The following is a 27,243-nucleotide window of genomic DNA, read 5'->3' as shown; positions in this document are numbered from 1 at the left end:
ACCATAAAACATATCTCTCATATAAATCGAACAACCATTATTCTCAGACTTAAATGAGTAGCCATCTCGTATTAAACGAGATCCTGATACAATGTTCATGCTCAAACTTGGCACTAAATAACAATTATTAAGGTTCAAAACTAATCCCGTAGGTAAATGTAGAGGCAGCGTGCCGACGGCGATCACATCGACTCTGGAACCATTCCCGACGCGCATCGTCACCTCGTCCTTTGCCAGTCTCTGTTTATTCCGCAGCTCCTGCTGTGTTACAAATATGAGCAACGGCACCGGTATCAAATACCCAGGAGTTACTACGATTACTGGTAAGGTACACATCAATCACATGTATATCAAATATACCTTTGGTGTTGCCGGCCTTCTTATCCGCTAAGTATTTGGGGCAGTTCCGCTTCCAGTGACCCTTCCCCTTGCAATAAAAGCACTCAGTCTCAGGCTTGGGTCCATTCTTTGACTTCTTCCCGGTAACTGGCTTACCAGGCGCGGCAACATCTTTGCCGTCCTTCTTGAAGTTCTTCTTACCCTTGCCCTTCTTGAACTTAGTGGTCTTATTGACCATCAACACTTGATGTTCTTTCTTGATTTCAGCCTCTGCTGACTTCAGCATCGAGAACACTTCAGGAATGGTCTTTTCCATTCCCTGCATGTTGTAGTTCATCACAAAGCTCTTGTAGCTTGGTGGGAGCGACTGGAGGATTCTGTCAATGACCGCCTCATCTGGGAGGTTAATGTTCAGCTGGGTCATACGGTTGTGCAACCCAGACATCTTCAGGATGTGCTCACTGACAGAACTGTTTTCCTCCATCTTACAACTGTAGAACTTGTCGGAGACATCATATCTCTCGACCCGGGCATGATCTTGAAAAACTAGTTTCAGCTCTTCGAACATCTCATATGCTCCGTGATGCTCAAAACGCTTTTGGAGCCCCGGTTCTAAGCTGTAAAGCATGCCGCACTGAACGAGGGAGTAATCATCAGCGCGAGACTGCCAAGCATTCATAATGTCTTGGTTCTCTGGGACGGGAGCGTCACCTAGCGGTCCTTCTAGGACATATTGTTTCCTGGCAGCTATGAGGATGATCCTCAGGTTCCGGACCCAGTCCGTATAGTTGCTGCCATCATCTTTCAGCTTGGTTTTCTCTAGGAACGCGTTGAAGTTCATGTTGACGTTAGCGTTGGCCATTGATCTACAAGACATATTTGCAAAGGTTTTAGACTAAGTTCATGATAATAAAGTTCTAATCAAATTATGAACTCCCACTTAGATTAGACATCCCTTTAGTCATCTAAGTGTTACACGATCCGAGTCGACTAGTCCGTGTCCGATCATCACGTGAGACGGACTAGTCATCGTCGGTGAACATTTTCATGTTGATCGTATCTTCCATACGACTCGTGTTTGACCTTTCGGTCTCCGTGTTCCGAGGCCATGTCTGCACATGCTAGGCTCGTCAAGTTAACCCTAAGTGTTTTCGCTGTGTAAAACTGTCTTACACCCGTTGTATGTGAACGTAAGAATCCATCACACCCGATCATCACGTGGTGCTTAGAAACGACGAACTGTAGCAACGGTGCACAGTTAGGGGAGAACACTTCTTGAAATTTTATAAGGGATCATCTTATTTACTACCGTCGTCCTAAGTAAACAAGATGCATAATACATAATAAACATCACATGCAATTATATAGTTGTGACATGATATGGCCAATATCATATAGCTCCATTGATCTTCATCTTCGGGGCTCCATGATCATCTTGTCACCGGCTTGACACCATGATCTCCATCATCATGATCTCCATCATCGTGTCTTCATGAAGTTATCACGCCAACGACTACTTCTACTTCTATGACTAACGTTTAGCAATAAAGTAAAGTAGTTTACATGACGTTATTCAATGACACGCAGGTCATACAAAAAATAATGACAACTCCTATGGCTCCTGCCGGTTGTCATACTCATCGACATGCAAGTCGTGAATCCTATTACAAAGAACATGATCTCATACATCACAATTCATCATTCATCACAACTTCTAGCCATATCACATCACATGATCAATCGCTGCAAAAACAAGTTAGACGTCCTCTAATTGTTGTTGCATCTTTTACGTGGCTGCAATTGGGTTCTAGCAAGAACGTTTTCTTACCTACGAATCACCACAACGTGATTTTGTCAACTTCTATTTACCCTTCATAAGGGCCCTGTTCATCGATTCCGCTCCAACTAAGGTGGGAGAGACAGACACCCGCCAGCCACCTTATGCAACTAGTGCATGTCAATCGGTGGAACCGGTCTCACGTAAGCGTACATGTAAGGTTGGTCCGGGCCGCTTCATCCCACAATACCGTTGAGCAAGAAAAGACTAGTAGAGGCAAGTAAGATGACAAAATCCACGCCCACAACAAAGTTGTGTTCTACTCGTGCAAAGAGAACTACGCATAGACCTAGCTCATGATGCCACTGTTGGGGAACGTTGCAGAAAATTAAATTTTTTTTTTCTACGGTTTCACCAAAATCCATCTATGAGTTCATCTAAGCAACGAGTCTAGGGAGAGAGTTTGCATCTACATACCACTTATAGATCGCGTGCGGAAGCTTGCAAGGTGATGATGTAGTCGTACTCGACGTGATCCAAATCACCGATGACCAGCGCCGAACGGACGGCACCTCCGCGTTCAACACACGTACGGGACGGGAGACGTCTCCTCCTTCTTGATCCAGCAAGGGGGAAGGAGAGGTTGATGAAGATCCAGCAGCACGACGGCGTGGTGGTGGATGCAGGGCGTCACAGCAGCAGGGCTTCGCCGAGACTACGAGGGAGAGACGTAACGGGGGGAGGTGGAGGCGCCAGGGGCTGGTGTATGAAGTCCCTCCTCTCCCCCACTATATATAGGGGTGCCAAGGGGGGGCGCCGGCCCTAGTAGATGAGATCTACTAGGGGGGCGGCGGCCTAGGGGAGGTTTCCCTCCCCCCCAAGGCACCTAGGGGTGCCTTCCACCACTAGGACTCCTCCTAGGGGGAAACCCTAGGCGCATGGGCCTATAGGGGCTGGTGCCCTTGGCCCATGATGGCCAAGGCGCACCCCCTACAGCCCATGTGGCCCCCCGGGACAGGTGGCCCCACCCGGTGGACCCCCGGGACCCTTCCGGTGGTCCCGGTACAATACCGATAACCCCGAAACTTGTCCCGATGCCCGAAACAGCACTTCCTATATATAATTCTTTACCTTCGGACCATTCCGGAACTCCTCGTGATGTCCAGGATCTCATCCGGGACTCCGAACAACATTCGGGTTTCTGCATATACATATCTTCATAACCCTAGCGTCACCGAACCTTAAGTGTGTAGACCCTACGGGTTCGGGAGACATGCAGACATGACCGAGACACTCTCAGTCAATAACCATCAGCGGGATCTGGATACCCATGATGGCTCCCACATGCTCCTCGATGTTGTCATCGGATGAACCACTATGTCGAGGATTCGATCAAACCCTGTATGCAATTCCCTTTGTCAATCGGTACGTTACTTGCCCGAGACTCGATCGTCGGTATCCCAATACCTTGTTCAGTCTCGTTACCGGCAAGTCACTTTACTCGTACCGTAATGCATGATCCCGTGTCCAACACCTTGGTCACATTGAGCTCATTATGATGATGCATTACCGAGTGGGCCCAGAGATACCTCTATGTCATACGGAGTGACAAATCCCAGTCTCGATCCGTGTCAACCCAACAGCTACTTTCGGAGATACCTGTAATGCACCTTTATAGTCACCCAGTTACGTTGTCACGTTTGATACACCCAAGGCACTACTACGGTATCCGGGAGTTACACGATCTCATGGTCTAAGGAAGAGATACTTGACATTGACAAAGCTCTAGCAATACGAACTACACGATCTTTTATGCTATGCTTAGGATTGGGTCTTGTCCATCACATCATTCTCCTAATGATGTGATCCCGTTATCAACGACATCCAATGTCCATAGTCAGGAAACCATGACTATCTATTGATCACAACAAGCTGGTCAACTAGAGGCTTACCAGGGACATATTGTGGTCTAAGTATTCACACGTGTATTACGATTTCCGGATAATACAGTTATAGCATGAATAAAAGACAATTATCATGAACAATGAAATATAATAATACTTTTATTATTGCCTCTAGGGCATATTTCCAACATATCATTCCCTCATCAAGGAGGAGCAGCAGCAGCTTGTAGTGGTCGCTCGTGAGTCTCGTGCCTACACATATTTTATGGATCTCTTGTGGTTGTCGTCGTCGGAGGAGGACGACTAGGGGCGTGGACTCTAATCGTCGACCACCACTAGTGTAGGTAGTGGCAATACTAGATAGCAATGCCACTAAATGGGCATTTAAAATCATTAATTATCTATAAAGCGGCCGATTTTTGCGGAGATTATAATTCTTATAAAGTTCTTTACCTGATACATCTAATTTAAGCTTAAATTGCCCATACAAAATGGACGATGGTGAAAAAAAAAACTAAAAAAATAAAGGGTTTGAAAGCCAAGATAATGACTAAGTTTGTGTCGCCGGCTCTAATATCCATATTAAGTGGTGGATGACGATCGTTGACACAACGAGTCTGATGATTTGGAGTTTGGACGTCATCGGCTCTATATCCAATTGAAGTGGTGAATGATGATTGATGATACGACGAATCTGCTAGAGTTGCTCTAAGCTTGCATTACAAGTAAGTAAATGTGGGGATCCTAACTCAAGCGAAATTAGTACTTCCTTTGTTTTTAAATATAATTTTTTTTTAAAGATTTCACTATTGACTATATACGGAACAAATGAGTGAATCTACACTTTAAAATATGTCTACTCCCTCTATCTATCTATATAGGTCCTAATGCATTTTTTGAGGTTAACTTTGACCACACGTTAGAACAATAATATATGACATGTAAGTTACACAAAGCATACCGTCAAAATCGTACGTGAAAGGAGCTTCCAATGATTTAATTTTTCACATTATACAACTGATATACTCTTAATCTTATGAATAGTCAAAGTCAATTTTGCAAAACACATTAGGCCCTATATATATATGGATGGAGGGAGTATATACATCCATATGTATTTGTAATGAAATAGTCAAAGTCAATTTTGAAAAACACATTAGGCTCTATATATATATGGATGGAGGGAGTATATACACCCATATGTATTAGTTTGTAATGAAATCTCTAAAACTACTTATATTTATGAACAACCAATACGCTCGATTAACGCTTTAAATTATAAAACAATCTTGCAAGCCGTGACGGTAAATATATTACCATAAACATTTGACCAAGACACATAAGCAATTAAATAGACGAGGATTCGACAATGATCCCGCTTGGTGGCCTTGTCTATGCAGCCAGGGGCAGGCCACTCGGTCACACTCTAGCCAGTAGGCACCACTCCGGTCTACACTATTCCTGGGTCGGGATCGGGCCTAGATTTTGAGGTCGATGGCCTGGTCGGCCCGGGTCCGTTACTTTTGTAGTTTTCTGAAGGGGGCTGGCCCGAGGCCCAGCGGGCTTTTGCGTGTTTGGGGCGGGCTTGGGCCCAAAAACTAGGCCCGATGGTCGGGCCAGGCTCGGGCCCAGGTTTTTTGGGTCGGGCTTGGCTAGGCCCGGCCCAAAGTTTGGCCAGGTATACTCCGGTCCTTCTCAGCTCAGCTCGTCCTCTCTTTACTGCTGCTGCTTCTTCTTCCTCCTCTCTTCCCCTCGAAGCCTCGGGCATGGAAGACAGCTTGAGCCATGGAGCCATATCTCCATCCATCCCCAAGAGAGCCTCCCCCTCAAGATGGAGCTCTGCGCCCGCTGGCTGTCTCAGTGGATTAGCCCCCAAGCCCAAGATCCATGGGAGGAAGGATGGAATCCGTCCTTGTAAGAGAAGAGAGAGGTCTTTGTGTTCAAGGTCGGGCGCAAGGACCGCGGCGGCCCCTGCGCCCGACCTCCTCCCGCGTACGTCAGCGCCGCCGGCCTCGTCGACCGCCCCTGCGCCCGCGTCCCGCCGCCGGACTGGGTGCCCTGGTACATGGCCCCCGCGTCCTGGTACATGACGCATGAGCGCGCTCACCTCACGACGCCCACGGCCACGCCCCCTGCGCCCGCCCTCCTCCTGCCGCCCACGGCGCCCTCAACCGCGACCTCGGAGCCCTGCAACCACAACGGCATGGTGAGTTTCACATCCGCTAGCCTGAACATCTACTGTCGGTACCAACGATTTGATCTGTTCCGTGCGAACACTGATTCGATTTGTTCTGTGCAGCTGTTGGGTCCCCGTGTGCATGCTAGTGATCTCTCTCTGGCCACAGCACCCGCCACCAGCGTCACTACAGCAGTTTCCTTACCACCTACAGCTAACCCCGTGAGTAACTGATATGTGTTGCCCTGCTTTCACAAAACAATTTCGTTGCAATGAAATGCTCAACGCTATCAAATGTTCAACTACATTGAACCACCAAATCCATCACATCACTGACTAGGATTTTTCTTATTTCTTGGTGTAAGACTTAAAACTTGACTGAGAAATCTCAGCCAAGTTGGTTAGCTGATCTTGCACCGGTTTCGGAGTCTTGAGGTTTTGGCATTTCCATCCATGAGCATTGTTGGGCTCCTGCGTTTTGGGTTAAAAGGAGAATCAGCTACTTCAATCTCATCATCTTTGTTGTCCCCAAGGTCAAAATTTATGTGTCAGTTGCTTTAGTGCTTGGTTGTGGCAACACTCCTGTTGCCGGACAACAATGACCACTTCCATCGCTCATGATGTGTTTGAGCATCACCTTAAGATCCTCTTCGATTTGGATTTCTTTCTTTCAGAATCTGCCACGGCCTGGAATATCCAATTACACAAAGAGCAAGGACATGTTAATACTCCCTCGCAAAAAAAAAGACATGTTAATACTGTAGAAGAAATAGTGGCTGCAGCCTGCAGCAATGGAAGTACTTTTTTTTGGCCTTCTTCCACCACTCAGCATCCTGGTTGCGCAGATCTACCCACCTGCCCATCTGCTGTCTAAACCAATGACTTGATATGTTTTTTATCTGTTTTGTGATAAGAACCAAATTGTGTTTGTACGTGCAGTTCGGTCCCCGGTTATCTGCTCATGGTCTCCTGCCGGCCACAGAGCTCACGACCACCGACCCTCCACCAGCACTCCGTCCGCTGCCTACGGCATCTTCTATCTATAACCCCGTGAGTGATACTATATCTTTGTATTGCATTCAAAGAAACTTCTGGCTGGGATAGCTTGTGTGACGCTTTTATATTTTCAGATGGTTATGGAAAGGAGAAATCTGGCACTGCTGGATTCATTGGCTCTGGAGCTGATTGATGGTGAAACGGAAGCTGACGAGCACTCGATGGATGAGGACGACGAGTGGGATCTTAAGGCAGCTTGGTGCAGTGGTGCTTAAGGTTTTTTGGCTCTTAACTCTGTATCTAGATACGTAATCTTGGTTGCTACATAGTACTCCCTCCATTCCAAAATAGATGACCCAACTTTGTAATAACTTTAGACTAAAGTTATTACAAAGTTGGGTCATCTATTTTGGAACGGAGGGAGTACATACATAGCCAAGTGCATAGTTGTTTGTGTCTTTGGTTACCAGTTTCTCTATCAGGGTTTCCTGATATTACGTGACCGTTCAAAGCTTACAGTTATTTTTCTTAGATTGCCCTTTTAAAAGAAGTCATAACAATGAATAATTAGCTTGTTGACTTCGCAGAAATAACTAGCCTGACTTTTGAGGTGCATGACATCATGAACGAGGTGTGGAAAGTACGGGATGAGTTTTTTTATGACTGCAGAAATGCATATCATGAATGTCAGGATCTAGCACATGTGAGCCAGTCAAATGACCATTTTCAAACACTTGGAGAGGAATATTGAAAATATCAGGATGAGCTTTCTCTGCTTCATCAAGCCAGTTGCTAGCTTGATCCATGTGCCTAGATAAAAAAATAATGGATCTGATCATGCTTCCATGCATGATCAGGAGCTCTAGCTAGCTTGTTTCGTGTGCTTAGATTGCACTGATTGTTGATGAGTGTTTTGCTGGCCGTACTAGCTTGGTAGCCCGTGGTACATGCCACTGCCTACTTTTAAGCCTCCTTTGGTTTACAGGAATTTTGTAAGAATTCTGTAGGATAGGATTCCTATAGGAAATTTCCTTTTGAGACCTTTGATTTGCAGGAATGGATTCCCATTCCTATGTAGGATTGGTTCCTATCCTTCACATTTCAAAGGTAAATATTTTTAGCTCAGACCTATTGGAAAAAATCCTACCCTATGAACCTGAAATGTCTTCTCCTATAGGACTTGAGATGCATGCCATCTAATTTCCTATGACTTCAACCAAAGAGGCTTTTAAAAGACTGTAGGATTGTGCAGAGGAGATGCCTGTGGCCGAAAGCCTGCGTGTTATGTACATGCAACAGTTTGCAATAGTATCACTGGCAGATACAAATCCAGTAGGTCATATTTTTGTGTCCAATGTTTGCATTCTTCAGTCTACTGTTCTTATGCATTTTTCAGTCTACTGTTCTTCTCGTGCATAATGATATTCTATCTAATGTTTGTAGGTTCAGGTGGCAAACTAAGATTTTAAATTCTCTGCAACTACTTTTAAAACTTGCAAACACTTGGGACAAAACAACAAGGAGCCAACCACTTGTATATGTGTTTTTTCTGAGCAACTAACTTCCTTTTCTGCCTTTTTTTTTTGCAGAGGCCAGGTGCAAGGCCATAAACAATCCAAAGCAAGCGCATGATGAAGCAAGTTCAGCAAACAATCGGGTTTTTCAGGGAGGGCAAAGATCTAAGAAACTGAAAGTAAGTTGCATGCACGTGGTACAGGGAAGTTTGCAACTATATCGTGTATGAAACAGAGAGTCGGGGGCCCTTTTCTACCTGATTTTGTGTTTTGTTACCTGATCGTCAACGCACAAGAGAGGTTCCAGAGTTCGTGTGCAACAAAGAATTTGCAGGTCATTTTGGCTTGATTAGCTTTTCGCCTGGGATGTTATCTTTCAGGACAGGAACTCCTCCCCCCTAAGGCCATCATGGCGTGTTTGCCTAATCGTAACACATGGAGATGTTATTTTGCGTGTTTTTTTGCTGTGAATCAGGTATATGTGTGGGGGGCCGTAGGGTGTTTGATGGGGTAAAGTGGGGTTCACGGAGGGGGTGAGGCGTTTTTTGTTGGGGACCAGGGTGTGAGTTTTTTGGGGACATGATAATTGTGGGGGAGGGTAAAACTTAAGCTTTTTTTGCTTGTGGGAAGACCAGCATGTGATTTCTTACCACACGAAATGGTCTGAGCATCAAACGTTTGCAGGTTCAGGTGGCAAACTGATAACACGCGGAGCTCAATCAAAAATAGTCTTGGTACTGTGCAGTTGATTTTGGGTTAAAGAACGAATAGCATTGCCTATGCTCTTCCAGAATTGACTCAATGGCTGTGACGGAGAGAGGATATTCTCCCAGCACCGCGGGGAAGAGGCTGCCGCCAGTGAACGGCGGTGCTGGCCCATGCAATTATGCGAGTTCGTGCGCAGATTGACCTGCTGCTCCTTCAATGCTTGATTTTGTAGCATCTCCTCTCTCCTTCCCTCCCCACTTTGTTCCTCAGTTATTCAGTAGTACTAAAGAATCTGGTTCAATCGTCGTATAATCCATGGATGTTTGATGCTGTGAAACCTTGTCACCCGTAGTGCTTTATCAATTTTTGTGAAGAAATCTGAGAATATGTACGCGATAAAGCGTGTGAACTTGTATGGCTCCTTTTCCTTCTTAAAACTGATGGTTACAGTGCGTTCTGCTGGAAAAAATTTCTCGCAAAAAAAAAATACTGATGGTTACAGTGCGTTCTGTTGGATTTTTTTTTCACGTCTTCTCTTTGACAAAACAACATGATACGTGGAGCAAAATAAGAAGACAAGAAGAAGCTAATCCTTCATCTTTCAGAGACATGATTCAGATAAAATAAATGGTTTCTTAAGGCCTTGGCTTACTGGAGTTCTTTAACAATTTCAGTTTGACAAAGCAAACAATTATCTCCGCGTGTGAAGATAGTTGGTCACCAAATCTTTCTTGTATCCTGAGGCTAACGAGCAATGATGATGTGCCCCACAGCCCCAGGTAAACGAACGTGAAGTTTAATTTTTCCTTTTGTTGTTATTTGGCTCCGTGCAGCTTGCTGGAATTAATACTTCCATTATTGATTCGGCTCAAACTTTGTTGAGCAAATAGACAGTATAATCTTCTCACCTTTAACAGACGAAATAACCTGAAGCTTTGTTTCGGAAATTGTGTAACTGAAACTTGGAACAGCAACACATAAGCGCGTAGTGAGGGATTGGAAGAGCCGAACAGGGCAGAGGGCTTATCCAAGGGTCGTGCATCACAGTTTTTTTTGAATTGTTTGGATTGCTTACCACATGTGTCATGTGGTTCGTGCATCGCAGTTTGCCTCGCCTCTGCGTAGGGCTACGATGGCACCTTTTTTTGTTAGAATACAAACGCGGGAGCTGCTGCTGAGAGATTTCAGGAACATAATGCGATGCGATTTGAGGGGGTTTCTGCAAATTTTGTTTAAGCGGATCTGCTTGCCAACCCACCTGCCATCTAATGCCTCCGTAAGCGATCTGATGTTCCAAGAACAAAGTTTTTATCAACCAACTAAAATAAATAGAACAAACTTTTCAGATTTTCACCAAAAGTTAGTTTTCACTGGATGCTTATAATCAAGTCCACCAAATAAATTATCAGATATAGCTTTAACCAAAAAAAATGATATTAAAAACATGACATGGTACATTATCAAAAACTGCAACCAACTACTACAACAACAAAAGCTAAACACACCGAAAACAACAACTACGTCTACTATGATGCTTAGTAAGGCTTAATTCTCACTTTAGAGTTTGGCTTATGGCTTATGACTGAATATTGTTGAATATGAGCCACAACCAAAACACATAAATAGATAATTTTTTGACTTACAAATCAAACTTGAAAAGTCAAAGTTAAACCTAACGAAACAACTCCTAAGTTATCTTTTTAACACCGCATGCTTGCTTGACGACTCCCGGGCGAAATCTTCTTCGGCCTCTTCCTCGTGGAGTGATCCAAGGAGAAGTTGTCGCTGCTGCACCGTCATTCTCCTCATGAAAAGATGCCGCTGATGTTTCATCCTTCTCCTTGTAAGGAGTCGTCACTGCTGCTGCTTGTGCATCGTCATTCTTCTCATGAAAAGATGCCGCTGATGTTTCATCCTTCTCCAAGTTCTCCTTGCAAGGAGTTGTCACTGCTGCATCATCATTCCGCTCATGAAAAGATGTCGTCAATGTTTCATCCTTGTCCTGATAAGGAGTCGTCACTGCCGCGTCTTCCTCCTGCTCATCATCGGTGACCTCCGCTTCAAACGTGGCATAGCCCAGGGCCTCGTACTGCCGCCTCATCTTCTCCTGCCCGGCGAGAAAGCCTACCTTGATCTTCTCCATCTCGGCGACGACCCAAGGATAGCGTTTGGCCGCACTCTGCCAAGCGGGCGCCGGCGCCGCTTGGTACGAAAGAATCTCATCCAGCTCGTCCTGGGGCACACGGAAAATCTTCTTCTTGGTCTTCTTGTTCCCCACATTCATACTGCCCCCCTCTCCTCCTACTCGTCTGAGGTTGATGTAATTTGTTAGCGCCTCTATTTTCATATCCACATCGGTGATCTTCATCGGGCTGTGGTTTGGCAAATGGCGTCCGTTGGAATCGACGTGATTTGGTACAAGAAGAAGCTCAGGCACCTCTGTTTCCATGTTGACATCGGTGACCTTCATCGAGCTGTTCATCATGCTGTGCATCGGCAAATGGCGTCGTCCAGCGGAATCGACGTGATCCGGTAGAAGCTCAGGCGATCTCCACACCCATATTTATGTGTGTATATGCTCAGACGTGATCCGGAAGACAGCACCCACGCTCCGAGTCGGCCTGTGGATCTATCTGCACAGGAATCGGCCAGAGACTCAAATCGGTAGGTAGGTAGACGTAGATCTGCACCGAATTCGGATTCCAGAATGAAATCGGGCTTGAGGACTAGCCGGCCGAACCTCGTCCTCTCTCTCAGACGTACCTACAGAGGAATCGAAGAGATAGAAGGCACGTACAGTACGTACCAGCGCAGTCGCCGCCGGCGCCGATCTGCGTCTCCACCCTTCTCCTCGATCGCCAAGGCTTGTCCCCAGAAGGGCGGCGTTTTTTTTTTGGAGAATATATGGGCGGCGTCTGTATACCACGAGACATACAGAAATCGGGCTGTGGGATCCCAAAGGCCTAGCGAACACAGTAGCTCAGACCCACGCAGCCCGCCTAGTAGCTACCAGGACAGCCCTAAAAAAAAAGTAGCTACCAGGCCGAAGTGCGTGGCTAGGGTTGCTCACAAAAAAAAAGGTGCTTTGGATAAAGTGCGAGGCTCAATGGAATAAATATAATTTTGAAACTGAGGTATATGTATGCAAAATATGGAAGAAATGGCAGAGGAAAAATTATTGGGATTGAGTTTAAAGAATGTACTAGTTGAAGTGTACCAATACCCAGAATTATTGGGAGTTTTATAAGTTTAGAGAATGCGTTGGAGATTCTCTTTAGCATAAAGTCCGTGGAATTCCATGGCGTAACCGAGGGTGAGATGTAAACAACTCTAAATTACCAAAATTAGTACAAGCCTTCTGCTTTGCAAGAAATCTCTATCCGGAAAAAGAACCGCATCGGCCAAGAGGAGAAGAAAAGAAGAGGTTTAGAAAGCAAGGCTCGCAAGGACCACTGCATGAGCTACTGGCATCTACACCACATTTGATCGTCTAAAAACCAAACTTGTCAGTCTAGCGACCAAATGATCAGATATTACAGCTGCATCATGAATCATGACCACGGCGACCCTTCCTCCGCGTGTGCAATGAGAGATCCTCCTCACTGCTTCTTGATCGACTCCTCCACGCATGCGAGCTCAAATCCCTAATGTCACTAGAGTCCGAGGGGCCATCATCGCTGTCGCTATTCTTCCTGATTTCACTGTGATGCTTCTTCCTCTTCCTACTCTTGTGCTGGAATTTTGTCTATTTTGGGCCTAGCCCAATAGCAATTTCAGAAATTCCTAATAAATCTTAGAGGCCCACACAGCCCATTCATGCAAGGCAAGAGGTGGAACAAAAGTTTAGTCCCACATTACTAGTTTAGAGGGAGTTGGACCTCTTTATAAGGGAGGTTCTTTCCCCACATGTATGAGCATGAGAACAAGAGGGACATCCATGCGCGCTCCTCCTCGGCCGCCCGCCTCGTCGCAGGTTGCGAGAATGAGCCGAGCACAAAGTTCCGATCACTGCGATGCTGCTACGTTCTTCATATATGAAGATGTTGTTTATTAGTCATGCTTTATCTAATAATAAAATTATTTGGTAAATTGCTCATATTTCCAACAATCCAAAAACCTTATTATAGGCAATTTACCCCAAGTGGTTTTGCTACTTCCATGAGACCTCCTATGTTTGAGGGTATCCGCTATAAGAGGTGGCGCGCGAGAGCAGTCTTATGGTTTCAAACCATGAGTTGCTATGACGCCACTCTCGGCAAACCTGAAGGGGAGCTTGATGCTCAACAGGCACAAGCTTTTCAGAAAATGGATACTCTGTTTAAGGCTGCTCTCTTGAGTGTTCTTGGTGAGAACATAGTTGATACTTATGCGTTAATTGATAATGGAAAAGATATGTGGGATGCACTCGAGGCTAAGTTTGGGGTCTCGGATGCTGGCACTGAGCTGTACATCATGGAGCAATTCTATGATTATAGGATGACTGAAGAGCGCTCCGTGGTTGAGCAAGCTCATGAGATACAGTCATTTGCTAGAGAACTTGAGCACTTCGGTTGTATGCTACCGGACAAGTTTGTTGCCGGAGGTATCATCACTAAGCTTCCTCCTTCATGGAGGAGCTTCGCTACCTTGCTGAAGCATAAGAGGCGGGAGTTTTTCGTCCCAGATCTCATTGGCACTCTTGATGTGGAAGAAAAGGCGAGAGCAAAGGACACATGTGCTCGAGGTTTTGAGGGAGGATCTAGTGCCAATGTGGTACAGAAGCAGAACTTCCAGCCCCACAAGTTCAAGAACAAGGGCAAGTTTGATGGTAAAGCAAAGTTTGATGGGAAAAATAAGGTTGTCCAGCACAAGAACTTCAAGAAGAAGAATGACAAGAAGAAAGGTGTCTGTCATGTGTGCGGGGATCCTGATCATTGGGCTCCTAGTTGCCCTAATCGCTATGACAAGCGTCATCCTGGGAAAGGCGGCAAGACCGCTAATGTTGTCATTGGAGACACTGACATGAAGGATGATAGGTATGGTATATTTCCCACTATTCTTTCAGTATGTCATTCTCCTGATTGGTTGATTGACACGGGTGCTAATGTGCATGTATGCGGTGATATTTCCATGTTTTCGTCTTATCAGACCGCATGGACTTCAACCGTGCTGATGGGCAACTGTTCAAGTGCTTCTATTCATGGTGTTGGCACGGTCGATCTGAAGTTTACTTCGGGGAAGATCGTGCGGCTGAAGAACGTGCATTATGTCCCCTCCGTCAATAAAAATCTTGTTAGCGGATCCCTTCTGTGTAGAGATGGCTACAAGCTTGTCTTTGAGTCGAATAAATTTATAGTATCCAAGTATGGAACCTTTGTTGGTAAAGGCTATGAGTCAGGAGGCTTGTTTCGTTTATCCTTATCAGACGTTTGCAATAAAGTTGTTAATCATGTTTGCAACAATAATGAATCAAATGTGTGGCATTCACGTCTTTGTCATGTTAACTTTGGTTGCATGTCGCGACTAGCGAAGTTGAACTTAATCCCTAGTTTCACCACCGTCAAGGGATCTAAGTGTCAAGTGTGTGTGCAAGGTAAGCAACCTCGTAAGTCTCACACGACTGCGGAAACGAGAAATCTTGCACCACTAGAACTCATACATTCAGATCTATGTGAAATGAATGGTGTTTTAACAAAAGGTGGAAAGAAATATTTCATGACGTTAATTGACGACTCCACTAGATACTGCCGTTGTATCTTCTGAAATCTAAGGATGAGGCTTTGAACTTTTTCAAGATCTATAAAGCTGAAGTGGAAAACCAACTTGATCGAAAAATCAAGAGGCTTAGGTCCGACCATGGTGGAGAGTATTTTTCCAATGAATTTGATGCTTTTTGTGCGGAACATGGTATAATCCATGAGAGGACGCCTCCCTACTCACCTCAGTCAAATGGGGTGGCCGAAAGAAAGAACCGTACTCTAACTGATTTGATTAACGCCATGTTAGACACATCAGGTCTCTCCAAGGCATGGTGGGGGGAGGCGATATTGACAGCATGTCATGTCCTAAACCGAGTCCCCACAAAGAACAAAGAGATAACTCCATTCGAGGAATAGGAGAAGAAAAGGTTAAAACTCTCTTATCTACGAACATGGGGTTGTTTGGCGAAAGTCAATGTTCCAATTCCAAAGAAGCGGAAGCTTGGACCAAAGACTGTGGATTGTGTTTTCCTGGGATATGCTTTTCATAGCATTGGCTATAGATTCTTGGTTATAAAATATAAGGTACCTGACATGCATGTCGGTACGATCATGGAGTCGAATGATGCGACTTTCTTTGAAGATATCTTTCCCATGAAGGATATGGCTACCTTATCTAATCAGGAGATGCCTAGTTCATCGAATCAGGAACCAGTTACAATTACCAAACCTGTCATTTCGATAGAACACTTTGAAAGTCATGTGGAGGAGAACAATGATGTTCCTACTAGGAGCAAGAGACAAAGGACTGCAAAGTCCTTTGGTGATGATTTTCTTGTGTATCTCATAGATGACACTCCCAGTTCTATTTCAGAGGCATGTGCATCTGAAGATGCTGACTACTGGAAGGAAGCAGTTCGTAGCGAGATGGATTCCATCTTAGCGAATGAAACTTGGGAGATAACTGATCGTCCTTATAGGTGCAAACCTATAGGATGTAAATGGGTATTCAAGAAGAAGCTTAGGCCTGATGGTACTATTGAAAAGTACAAGGCTCGGCTCGTGGCTAAGGGTTATACCCAAAAGGAAGGTGAAGACTTCTTTGATACTTACTCACATGTGGCTCGACTGACCACTATTCGAGTTCTACTTTCACTAGCGGCCTCGCATGGTCTTCTCGTTCATCAAATGGATGTTAAGACTGCTTTCCTAAATGAAGAGTTGGACGAGGAAATTTATATGGAACAACCAGATGGGTTTGTACTAGATGGTCAGGAAGGAAAAATGTGCAAGTTGCTGAAGTCTTTGTATGGACTCAAGCAAGCACCCAAACAGTGGCATGAGAAATTTGAAAGAACTTTAACAGCTGCAGGCTTTGTTGTAAACGAAGCTGACAAATGTGTGTACTATCGCCATGGTGGGGGCGAGGGAGTTATCCTTTGCTTGTATATTGATGACATACTGATTTTCGGAACAAATCTGAATGTTATTAAGGAGGTCAAAAATTTCCTATCTCATTGTTTTGAGATGAAGGATTTAGGAGTGGCTGATATTCTGAACATCAAGTTGTTGAGAGACGATGATGGTGGGATTACATTGCTTCAATCTCACTATGTGGAAAAGATCTTGAGTCGCTTTGGCTATAGTGACTGCAAGCCCTCTCCAACACCATATGATGCGAGTGTGTTACTTCGAAAGAATCGAAGAATTACTAGAGATCAATTGAAGTATTCTCAGATTATTGGCTCGCTTATGTACTTAGTCAGTACTACAAGACCTGACATCTCTTTTGCTGTTAGCAAACTGAGTCGGTTTGTTTCAAAATCAGGAGATGTGCATTGGAAAGCTCTAGAGAGAGTTTTGCGTTATTTGAAAGGCACTGCAAATTATGGAATTCACTACACCGGGCACCCAAAGGTGCTTGAAAGGTATAGTGACTCAAACTGGATCTCAGATGCTGATGAGATAAAGGCCACGAGCGGATATGTATTCACTCATGGAGGTGGCGCTGTTTCTTGGAAGTCTTGCAAGCAGACCATCTTAACGAGGTCAACAATGGAAGCAGAACTCGCAGCACTAGATACAGCTACGGTCAAAGCAGATTGGCTTCGTCGGCTCTTGAAGGACTTGCTGGTTGTTGAGAAACCTATACCGGGTGTCCTTATGAACTGCGACAATCAAACTGTGATCACGAAAGTGAGCAGCTCAAAGGATAACATGAAGTCATCAAGACACATTCAGAGAAGGTTAAAGTCTGTCAGGAAAATGAGAAACTCCGAAGTTATTGCATTGGATTATATCCAAACGTCTAAGAATCCGGCAGATCCTTTTACTAAGGGTCTATCACATAATGTGATAGATAATGCATCGAGGGAGATGGGTATGAGACCCACAATATGAGTTGTTCACAGTGGTAACTGTGACGCCCTCGATGCGGCTATATCTCCTACGTGTCGAAGCACGACTTAGAGGCATAACCGCATTGAAAGCAATGTCGCAAGTGAGGTAATCTTCGCACAACCCATGTAATACATAAGGGAAAGAGATACATAGTTGGCTTACAATCGCCACTTCACACAATTACATGAATAAAGCATTACATCAACCAGATACAATCAGGGTCCGACTACGGAACCAAAATAAAAGAATAACCCGAAATGCGACAAGGTCCCCGATCGACCCCAACTGGGCTCCACTACTGATCAACTAGAACGAAACAACACAAAGGACAAGATCTTCATCGAGCTCCTCCTAGAGCTTGGTTGCGTCATCTGCACGGACTCATCGGCACCTGCAAGCTAGTTTTGGAAGTATCTGTGAGCCACGGGGACTCAGCAATCTCGCACCCTTGCGATCAAGACTATTTAAGCTTATGGGTAAGGTAAAGGTATGAGGTGGAGCTGCAGCAAGAGACTAGCATATATGGTGGCTAACATACGCAAATGAGAGAGAGAAGAGAAGGCAAAGCACGGTCGATAAAAGTATGATCAAGAAGTGATCCTAGAACAACCTACGTCAAGCATAACTCCAACACCGTGTTCACTTCCCGGACTCCGCCGAGAAGAGACCATCACGGTAACACACGCGATTGATGCATTTTAATTAAGGTCAACTTCAGGTTTTCTACAACCAGAAGTTAACAAATTCCCATCTGCCCATAACCGCGGGCACGGCTTTCGAAAGATCATATCCTTGCAGGGGTGTCCCAACTTAGCCCATCACAAGCTCTCACGGTCAACGAAGGATATTCCTTCTAGCGGGAAGACCCGATCAGGCTCGGAATCCCGGTTACAAGACGTTTCGACAGGTAAAACAAGACCAGCAAGACTGCCCGATGCCCCGACATCCTGATAGGAGCTGCACATATCTCATTCTCAGGGCAACACCGAATGAGCGCTCCGTACAACTAAAACCAGCCCTCAAGTTTCCCCGAGGTGGCGCTGCAAAGGACTCTAGTTCGGACCAACACTTAGACAAGCACTGGCCCGGGGGGGTTAAAATAAAGATGACCCTCAGGATGCGCGACTCCCAAGGGAAAAAGGCTAGGTGGCGAATGGTAAAACCAAGGTTGGGCCTTGCTGGAGGAGTTTTATTCAAGACGAATTGTCAAGGGGTTCCCATTATAACCCAACCGTGTAAGGAACGCAAAATCCGGGAACATAACACCGATATGATGGAAACTAGGACGACAAGAGTGGAACAAAACACCAGGCATAAGGCCGAGCCTTCCACCCTTTACCAAGTATATAGATGCATTAATTAAATAAGAGATATTGTGATATCCCAACAAGTAAACATATTCCAACAAGGAACAACATCTCCATGTTCCAACAAGGAACAAACTTGAATCTTCACCTGCAACTAACAACGCTATAAGAGGGGCTGAGCAAAGCGGTAACATATCCAAACAACGGTTTGCTAGGACAAGGTGGGTTAGAGGCTTGGTTCAACAATATGGGTGGCATGATAAGCAAGTGGTAGGTATCACAGCATAGGCATAGCAAAAGAGCGAGGAACTAAGCAAGCAAAGATAGAAGTGATTTCGAGGGTATGGTCATCTTTCCTGAAATCCCGCAAGGAAGAAGAACGAGTCCATAAAGAAGATAAACGGACATAGAGGAATGAATCCTCACAACACGACGTTACCGGATACAACTCGAAGAAGCATCACCGGAAAGAAGCAAACAACATCGTAAACAAACATCACATAAACATGGAATGATGCACAACGAAGTATGATGCATGTCCGGTTTAAATATGCATGGCATGGCAAAGTGCACAAACAACACTACAAGTTAAGTGGAGCTCAATATGCAACGGGTTGCATATTGACGGAACACCACATCAATTATTTAGTTCTCTCTCATTTATGTACCCCAACAATATCAAATGTTCTTAACATGGCAAGGGTGAAGCAAAGTAAACTACCTATCTAGTCAAGTTTAAATGAGGCCGAAAGCAACGAACAACAAATTCCGGTAAATCCCCATATGCATATTTTAGATTTGGTGCTGTTCTGCCCCAAACACAAGTTTAGAGTTGTTAAACATACAAAGTGATGCCACCATGTTAAACTAGGCATTTTTCTACCCCATTTACATATAAAGATTATTTAATTCGGAGCTACGGTTATTTAGTTATGAATTAAATCATTTTAACATGGCAATAGGCAAATATAAGCAAACATCATTTTAAACATTTTAAACATAGATGAAAGTTGCAAATTATTAAACTAGATGAAAATCTAAGCAAGTTTCATATATAAAACATTTTGATATGATGCACGGTTCATGAGTGATTATATGCATGAAGTGCAAGGGTTTTTCTGCAATTCTGCAATCTCTGGGATAAAAGAAAAAAACACAACAGGAAAAAAACACGAATGGGCCGAAACTGGTTGGCCCATCAGTGCACAGGAGGGGCTGGGGGTTCTCACAGCGGGTCTTGGGCCGGACGGTGGTGAGGTAGGCCGGATCTGGGCTTGGAGGCTGCTGGGCCGCAGCTGGAGAGAAGGCCGGCCCAGGCGAGTAGCGAGGCCGCTCGGTCAAAACGGAGGGAGTCAACGAGGCTCCGCTAGCTCATCTTCAGCGCAGAGGAACCAGGGGCGCGGCGGCTGGGAGTCGAACTCCGGCGAGCGGGGCATAGGGGCGGCGAGGTGAGGGACTTGGCGACGGCGGCGGACTACAGGTGCGGCGGCCTGGAGCGGCAGCGAACCAGTCGTCGCAGCGGGCGTTGGAGCGGCTCGGCTCGATGCAGAGGAGGCGCGGGGTGAGCAGGATGGAGAGGATGCAGCAGCAGGACTCGAGGAGCTCGGCGAGAATCGAGCACGGAGGAGGCCAGGAGGCGTGGGGACGGCGGATCCATGCAGCGAGGCGGTAACCCGGCGAGATCCAAGGCGAGGCAAGGGTCGGTGGCCATGGTGTTTTCCTGATGCGATGAAACTTGGCAGGCGGCCTACCTACACTATAATAAGACCGCACGCCAACTTTCATCCCATTCCGAGAACATTTTCCGGCCACTTATACAATACTATTACGGACATGCCGCGGACGCGTGCAAGTGTGGTTGGACTCAGAACGGACAACGGAAGGAACGGGGAGACCCGGACGGATACAAGTTTTGAAAACATGATGATGCAATGCACATGATGACATGGCAAGATGCAACACGCAAGCAAATGACATGGCAACAACAGCGAATAACAGGAAGACACATGGCACATCGATCTCGGGGCGTTACAGTAACCTATTCTTTGTGATCGGAGATCCCGTGAATTAGATGTGGAAGACAAGCTGTTGGTCAACTGAGAGGAGAGTATCCTTACTATCAACAATACCACTCCATGAAGATGCAATACTCTCCTAATCTGCATGGCAGGTTGATGTATATCTTAATGTGTTATAAGTGGCTCATTGAAGCAGAGATGTCGTCTTGCAGAACATCTTTTGAAGAACACACCTATATGAGTCTGATTGTTAAACGTCGCAATCTATGAGAGTAGGGTTCTCTCTAGTAAACTCACGAAAGGTCTCGGAGTATGATGCATAAGCTCCATCCGCGGGGAAGACCCATGGTAGCCACGTATCAGTCAAGGCTTTATGTGAAGCTAGATTCATAGAAAACTTGCAGTTCAAGGCCCAGTCCACTGTTCAAGTTGCTTACTAGTGTAGCATAGAGTTCTAGGTGGAAGTTCAACTTAACAGTCTCCACTGCAGTACCGGTATATAAAACAGTGTTTTGAAACCAAAGGCAAATTTTGTGTACCTCTGGGATCTGGTGGGGGATTGCTGAAATTTTGTCTATTTTGGGCCTAGCCCAATAGCAGTTTCAGAAATTCCTAATAAATCCTAGAGGCCCACGCAGCCCATTCGTGCAAGGCAAGAGGTGGAACAAAAGTTTAGTCCCACATTGCTAGTTTAGAGGGAGTTGGACCGTTTTATAAGGGAGGTTCTTTCCCCACATGTATGAGCATGAGAACAAGAGGGACATCCACGCACGCTCCTCCTCAGCCGCCCGCATCGCCATGCCATGCCTCGTCATGACGCGACGCGACGCGCCGCGCCACGGGTTGCGGGAATGAGCCGAGCCAACGTCTAAATTTTGCCACGCACGACGGGTATACGAAAGGTCACGTGGGAGTTGAAACATTTTCTGTAGTGGACACTGAATTCAAAAGGCGCGCCTCTTCGGCCACTGCCTGTTCGCTTCGTCTCCCTTCGTTGCTTCACCTCCCACCACAGCCTCTTCGCGTCCTTATCCTCTGCCTATATAAGAGAGGTCGCTCCTCTCTAGAGAGACACAACAGAAGCTCCTCTTCCTCTCGCCACAAAGTTCCGATCACTGCGTTGCTGCTACGTTCTTCCCCATCCCGTCTTGCAGTGTGCACCGCAGGTCAGGACAGTAGGCCTCCGGAACCGCACCTTTTGAGTCCTGTACGGAAAAAGGGTGATAAGGTTTTTGGGGAGCGCTCCGCGCGACTACTGGCTTCTTCATCACGGACTCCGACGACTTCTTCCCCGACCTCCTCGACGACATGGCAGGCGAGGACACCGACCCCAAGTCCAGCTCTTCTGCTGCTGCTGCTGTCCCATACGTGTTCTTCTCCTTTCTGTTAGAGGTCCTGCTGCAGTTTCTTCTTCTATTATTTTCGCTACATATGTTAGACTCTATTCATATATGCAACTTGCTATACTGGTTGCTCTAGATATGTTCAGTTATAGTTCATATATGAAGATGATGTTTACCTTCTCTTTGTCAAATCGCATGGCTTGTTTTGTCACTGTTATATTAGTCATGCTTTATCTAATATTTCTGCTAATAAAACCATTTGGTAAATTGCTCATATTTCCAACATCTTGTCATCCTTCGCTCTTGACCTAGCAGACCTGCTGCTGGACCTTTGATAACGATCATCCTCATCTGGAGTAGCATTATCATTCCTTCCACCTTTACCAACTCCACTGCTTGACCTCGGGAATTGAGCTTCTGCATCTAAATCAACATCACTATTTGTTGCTAGCCATCTATCATCAGGGTCATCACAATGATCACTGTGCTTTCCATATTTGCCTCTTCTACTACCTTTCTCACCATAAGAGTCATCTTCAACATAATGTCTCGAGCTACTTTTGGCAATGTGTGCTTTCCCTGATGATTTTTCCGCAGCGGAGTAGCCCCTTTCAAGATAGGGAACATCCGAGGATTGCCTCCGGCTCCTTTTGTGATTATTGTACCTATTGGTGGACTTGCTGCCTGAAAGACTTCTTCTCGTGCCAGCATCAGCAAATTCTGAAGGCCAATCAGAACATCCAGACTCCAGACTTTCATGCTGTTCAGATCTGTGCTTCCTGAACTTGATTTTACCATTGTATCCACGTGCTACATCGCCATGGCCATCTCTATGTTTCTCTTCATGCTTATGTGCTTGGGACACTCTTTCATTTTCCATGGGTGAACAGTATCTGCCAATATCATCTTCAATCTCTTGACCTCGTTGCTCATTTGTTGCAGATGGTTCTCTTCTATGTCGAGTATGCCCATATTTCATGATATGGTTGCTCTGCTCTTGCTTCGAATGTGAAAAAACTCTTGATGAGTGTCGTTTATGTGCATCTCCATCCCCATGTCTACTTGAAATATACCTACAGAATCCTCTCATTTTAGACTTTAGTATAATAAAAACTGTACAGATTAAATGACTAAAATAATTGAACATGTACCTGTCATCAGAACTTCTCAGTCTCTTCCTATCTGAACTGTGTAACCGTTCAAAATATGGGGTATCACTCGCCTTGTCAAAAACAGCATCATATGAGGGACCAAACAGAGCAACCATCTTCCGAGTCCAGTATTTAGGTGGAGGATTGTCCCAATCAGCCCACTCATAATCTCCACCAGGGTTACGAAAGCAATGAATGAAATTACAAGCAACTCCATGTGAACATGTCTGTTAAACAAGAGAGATGAAACAGAACACATAGATGGTATTAATCATTTAGTCATTTTCAAACTAAAATAGTGCTCACAAATATGAATGGTGTTAATATGCTTCATACATGTCAAATAAAACAAAGAATTCAGGTGACAGAGTGTAAACTTAAGATACCTTGAATCTTGACCTCATGTACTCACCACAGATCGCTGACTTCCATTTCGTCAAAGCAACAAACTCACATGTTATCTGAAGAGCAGGAAAAAAATTCAAGGTAAGCTTATGCAAGAGTAACATATGGAATAAAATTAAGTAATCACGTGCTTCCCAGCAAAATATCGACCATTCATGCTGTTGTAGGCAAGAAGAACTGAATCCAAGGCTTTATAATGCACATAGACATTTCCTCGAAGATGGAATGATCCATTTCTACATACCTGAAATAATATCTAGAATTATTTCTATGGAAAAAATGTTATGCAGAAGCCAAATTTCAGCATAACAGATAACATGAGAAGACTAGAAAAATAATGAGAATCTTGAATTAGTTAATTGTTCAGCTGTAGATTAAATGCTTAGGCCAGGTCGCATAACCTGAGAAAACTTGTTCTGCATCCCAGGGCCAACTCTGACCAGGATTTAGAAATTCACCATGTCATCTAGTTTAAATTTAGAATTCAAATTTAAATACAGATTTCTGCTTCTTAGTGTTGCGCGCAATGGAACCACTGATGAATGGTGATAACATTTTTGGTAACCATTTCAGATAAATATGTGTACTAATTCAAGCTAACAAACCACCCAGTTGTTTTTCAATTAACAAAAATCCAGCACAGACCTAGGTCCGAGGTTCCTTTTCCTTTTTGTATTTAGTTTTTACAATATTGGTGCGTAGTCCATGAGACCATTAGGTGGGTGTCATATTGAACTGGAGGAGAGGTTAAAATGCCTACGCAAGTCCGCATTTGAAAAGTCCCTAGGGTATAGCATGTGCAACAAAGTGAAGTCGCTATGAACAACTACAGTTAACAAGCTAGCTACCTACGGAACAACACAATACCTTGAGTAAATTACAGCAAGATTAAAAAGACTTCCCCCAAGTCTTTGTTGGGGAACGTAGTAATTTCAAAAATTTCCTACGCACACGCAAGATCATGGTGATGCATAGCAACGAGGGGAGAGTGTGATCTACGTACCCTTGTAGACCGACAGTGGAAGCGTTAGCACAACGCGGTTGATGTAGTCGTACGTCTTCACGGCCCGACCGATCAAGCACCGAAACTACGGCACCTCCGAGTTTTAGCACACGTTCAGCTCGATGACGATCCCCGGACTCCGATCCAGCAAAGCACCGGGGAAGAGTTCCGTCAGCACGACGGCGTGGTGACGATCTTGATGTTCTATCGTCGCAGGGCTTCGCCTAAGCACCACTACAATATTATCGAGGATTATGGTGGAAGGGGGCACCGCACATGGCTAAGAAAACGATCACGTGGATCAACTTGTGTGTCTAGGGGTGCCCCCTGCCCCCGTATATAAAGGAGCAAGGGGAGGAGGCCGGCCGGCCCCTATAGGCGCGCCAGGAGGAGTCCTCCTCCTAGTAGGAGTAGGACTCCTACTAGGAGGGGGAAAGAAGTGGGGAGGGAGAAGGAAAGGGGGGCGCCGCCCCCCCTCTCCTAGTCCAATTCAGACCAAGGGGGGAGGAGGCACGCGGCCCACCCCGGCGCCCTTCTCTCTCTCCACTAAGGCCCATATGGCCCATTACTACTCCCGGTAGGGTTCCGGTAACCCTCCGGCTCTCCGGTTTTCTCTGAAATCACCCGAAACACTTTCGGTGTCCGAATATAGCCGTCCAATATATCAATCTTTATGTCTCGACCATTTCGAGACTCCTCGTTATGTCCGTGATCACATCCGGGACTCCGAACTAACTTCGGTACATCAAAACTCATAAACTCATAATATAACTGTCATCGAAACCTTAAGCGTGCGGACCCTACGGGTTCGAGAACAATGTAGACATGACCGAGACATGTCTCTGGTCAATAACCAATAGCGGAACCTGGGTGCTCATATTGGCTCCCACATATTCTACGAAGATCTTTATCGGTCAGACCGCATAACAACATACGTTGTTCCCTTTGTCATCGGTATGTTACTTGCCCGAGATTCGATCGTCGGTATCTCAATACCTAGTTCAATCTCGTTACCGGCAAGTCTCTTTACTCGTTTCATAATACATCATCTCGCAACCAACTCATTAGTTGCAATGCCTGCAAGGCTTATGTGATGTGCATTACCGAGAGGGCCCAGAGATACCTCTCCGACAATCGGAGTGACAAATCCTAATCTCGAAATACGCCAACCCAACATTTACCTTTGGAGACACCTGTAGAGCTCCTTTATAATCACCCAGTTACGTTGTGACGTTTGGTAGCACACAAAGTGTTCCTCCGGCAAACGGGAGTTGCATAATCTCATAGTCATAGGAACATGTATAAGTCATGAAGAAAGCAATAGCAACATACTAAACGATCGGGTGCTAAGCTAATGGAATGGGTCATGTCAATCACATCATTCTTCTAATAATGTGATCCCGTTGATCAGATGACAACACATGTCTATGGTTAGGAAACATAACCATCTTTGATTAACGAGCTAGTCAAGTAGAGGCATACTAGTGACGTTTAGTTTGTCTATGTATTCACACAAGTATTATGTTTTCGGATAATACAATTCTAGCATGAATAATAAACATTTATCATGATATAAGGAAATAAAATAATAACATTATTATTGCCTCTAGGGCATATTTCCTTCAGTCTCCCACTTGCACTAGAGTCAATAATCTAGATTACACTGTAATGATTCTAACACCCATGGAGCTTTGGTGCTGATCATGTTTTGCTCGTGGAAGAGGCTTAGTCAACGGGTCTGCTACATTCAGATCCGTATGTATCTTGCAAATCTCTATGTCTCCCACCTGGACTAGATCCCGGATGGAATTGAAGCGTCTCTTGATGTGCTTGGTTCTCTTGTGAAATCTGGATTCCTTTGCCAAGGCAATTGCACCAGTATTGTCACAAAAGATTTTCCTTGGACCCGATGCACTAGGTATGACACCTAGATCGGATATGAACTCCTTCATCCAGACTCCTTCGTTTGCTGCTTCCGAAGCAGCTATGTACTCTGCTTCACATGTAGATCCCGCCACAATGCTTTGTTTAGAACTGCACCAACTGACAGCTCCACCGTTTAATGTAAACACGTATCCGGTTTGCGATTTAGAATCGTCCGGATCAGTGTCAAAGCTTGCATCAACGTAACCATTTACGATGAGCTCTTTGTCACCTTCATATATGAGAAACATATCCTTAGTCCTTTTCAGGTATTTCAGGATGTTCTTGACCACTGTCCAGTGATCCACTCCTGGATTACTTTGGTACCTCCCTGCTAGACTTATAGCAAGACACACATCAGGTCTGGTATACAGCATTGCATACATGATAGAGCCTATGGCTGAAGCATAGGGAACATCTTTCATTTTCTCTCTATCTTCTGCATTGGTCGGGGATTGAGTCTTACTCAATTTCACACCTTGTAACATAGGCAAGAATCCTTTCTTTGCTTGATCCATTTTGAACTTCTTCAAAACTTTGTCAAGGTATGTGCTTTGTGAAAGTCCAATTAAGCGTCTTGATCTATCTCTATAGATCTTAA

General features: G+C 45.1%; 1 protein-coding gene and 1 pseudogene across 2 annotated transcripts; one reads left to right on the top strand and one right to left on the bottom strand.

The window, feature by feature from the left end:
- Positions 1 to 5,746: 5,746 nt before the first annotated feature.
- Positions 5,747 to 9,801, top strand: LOC123105308 (mucin-2). Of its 2 annotated transcripts, XR_006450788.1 has the most exons (6): positions 5,747 to 6,226; positions 6,320 to 6,418; positions 7,136 to 7,246; positions 7,327 to 7,468; positions 8,782 to 8,885; positions 9,391 to 9,801. XR_006450788.1 is itself a non-coding variant. In XM_044527351.1 (5 exons), the coding sequence occupies exons 1-4, from the start codon at positions 6,086 to 6,088 to the stop codon at positions 7,465 to 7,467; spliced, it is 492 nt and encodes a 163-aa protein (XP_044383286.1). In that variant the 5' UTR covers positions 5,747 to 6,085; the 3' UTR covers position 7,468; positions 8,782 to 9,801. The 2 variants fall into 2 exon arrangements, 1 of the variants encoding a protein (XP_044383286.1); XM_044527351.1 differs by having other exon boundaries at positions 8,782 to 9,801.
- A 1,219-nt stretch (positions 9,802 to 11,020) lies between these two features.
- On the bottom strand, positions 11,021 to 24,138 carry LOC123101632 (zinc finger CCCH domain-containing protein 16-like; annotated as a pseudogene).
- Positions 24,139 to 27,243: the final 3,105 nt, after the last annotated feature.

This window comes from Triticum aestivum, chromosome 5A, assembly GCF_018294505.1.
Source record: "Triticum aestivum cultivar Chinese Spring chromosome 5A, IWGSC CS RefSeq v2.1, whole genome shotgun sequence".
In the NCBI taxonomy this organism is placed as follows: domain Eukaryota; kingdom Viridiplantae; phylum Streptophyta; class Magnoliopsida; order Poales; family Poaceae; genus Triticum; species Triticum aestivum.
This window is presented reverse-complemented; position numbering and strand designations above follow the sequence as displayed.

What these genes read in the sequence shown, in the direction of transcription:
- LOC123105308 (XM_044527351.1), top strand. Translation starts at nt 6,086, where the DNA reads ATGGCCCCCGCGTCCTGGTACATGACGCATGAGCGCGCTCACCTCACG. An exon ending in CCTGCAACCACAACGGCATG is followed by an intron (nt 6,227 to 6,319) that starts GTGAGTTTCACA and finishes TGTTCTGTGCAG; the next exon opens with CTGTTGGGTCCCCGTGTGCA. An exon ending in TACCACCTACAGCTAACCCC is followed by an intron (nt 6,419 to 7,135) that starts GTGAGTAACTGA and finishes TTGTACGTGCAG; the next exon opens with TTCGGTCCCCGGTTATCTGC.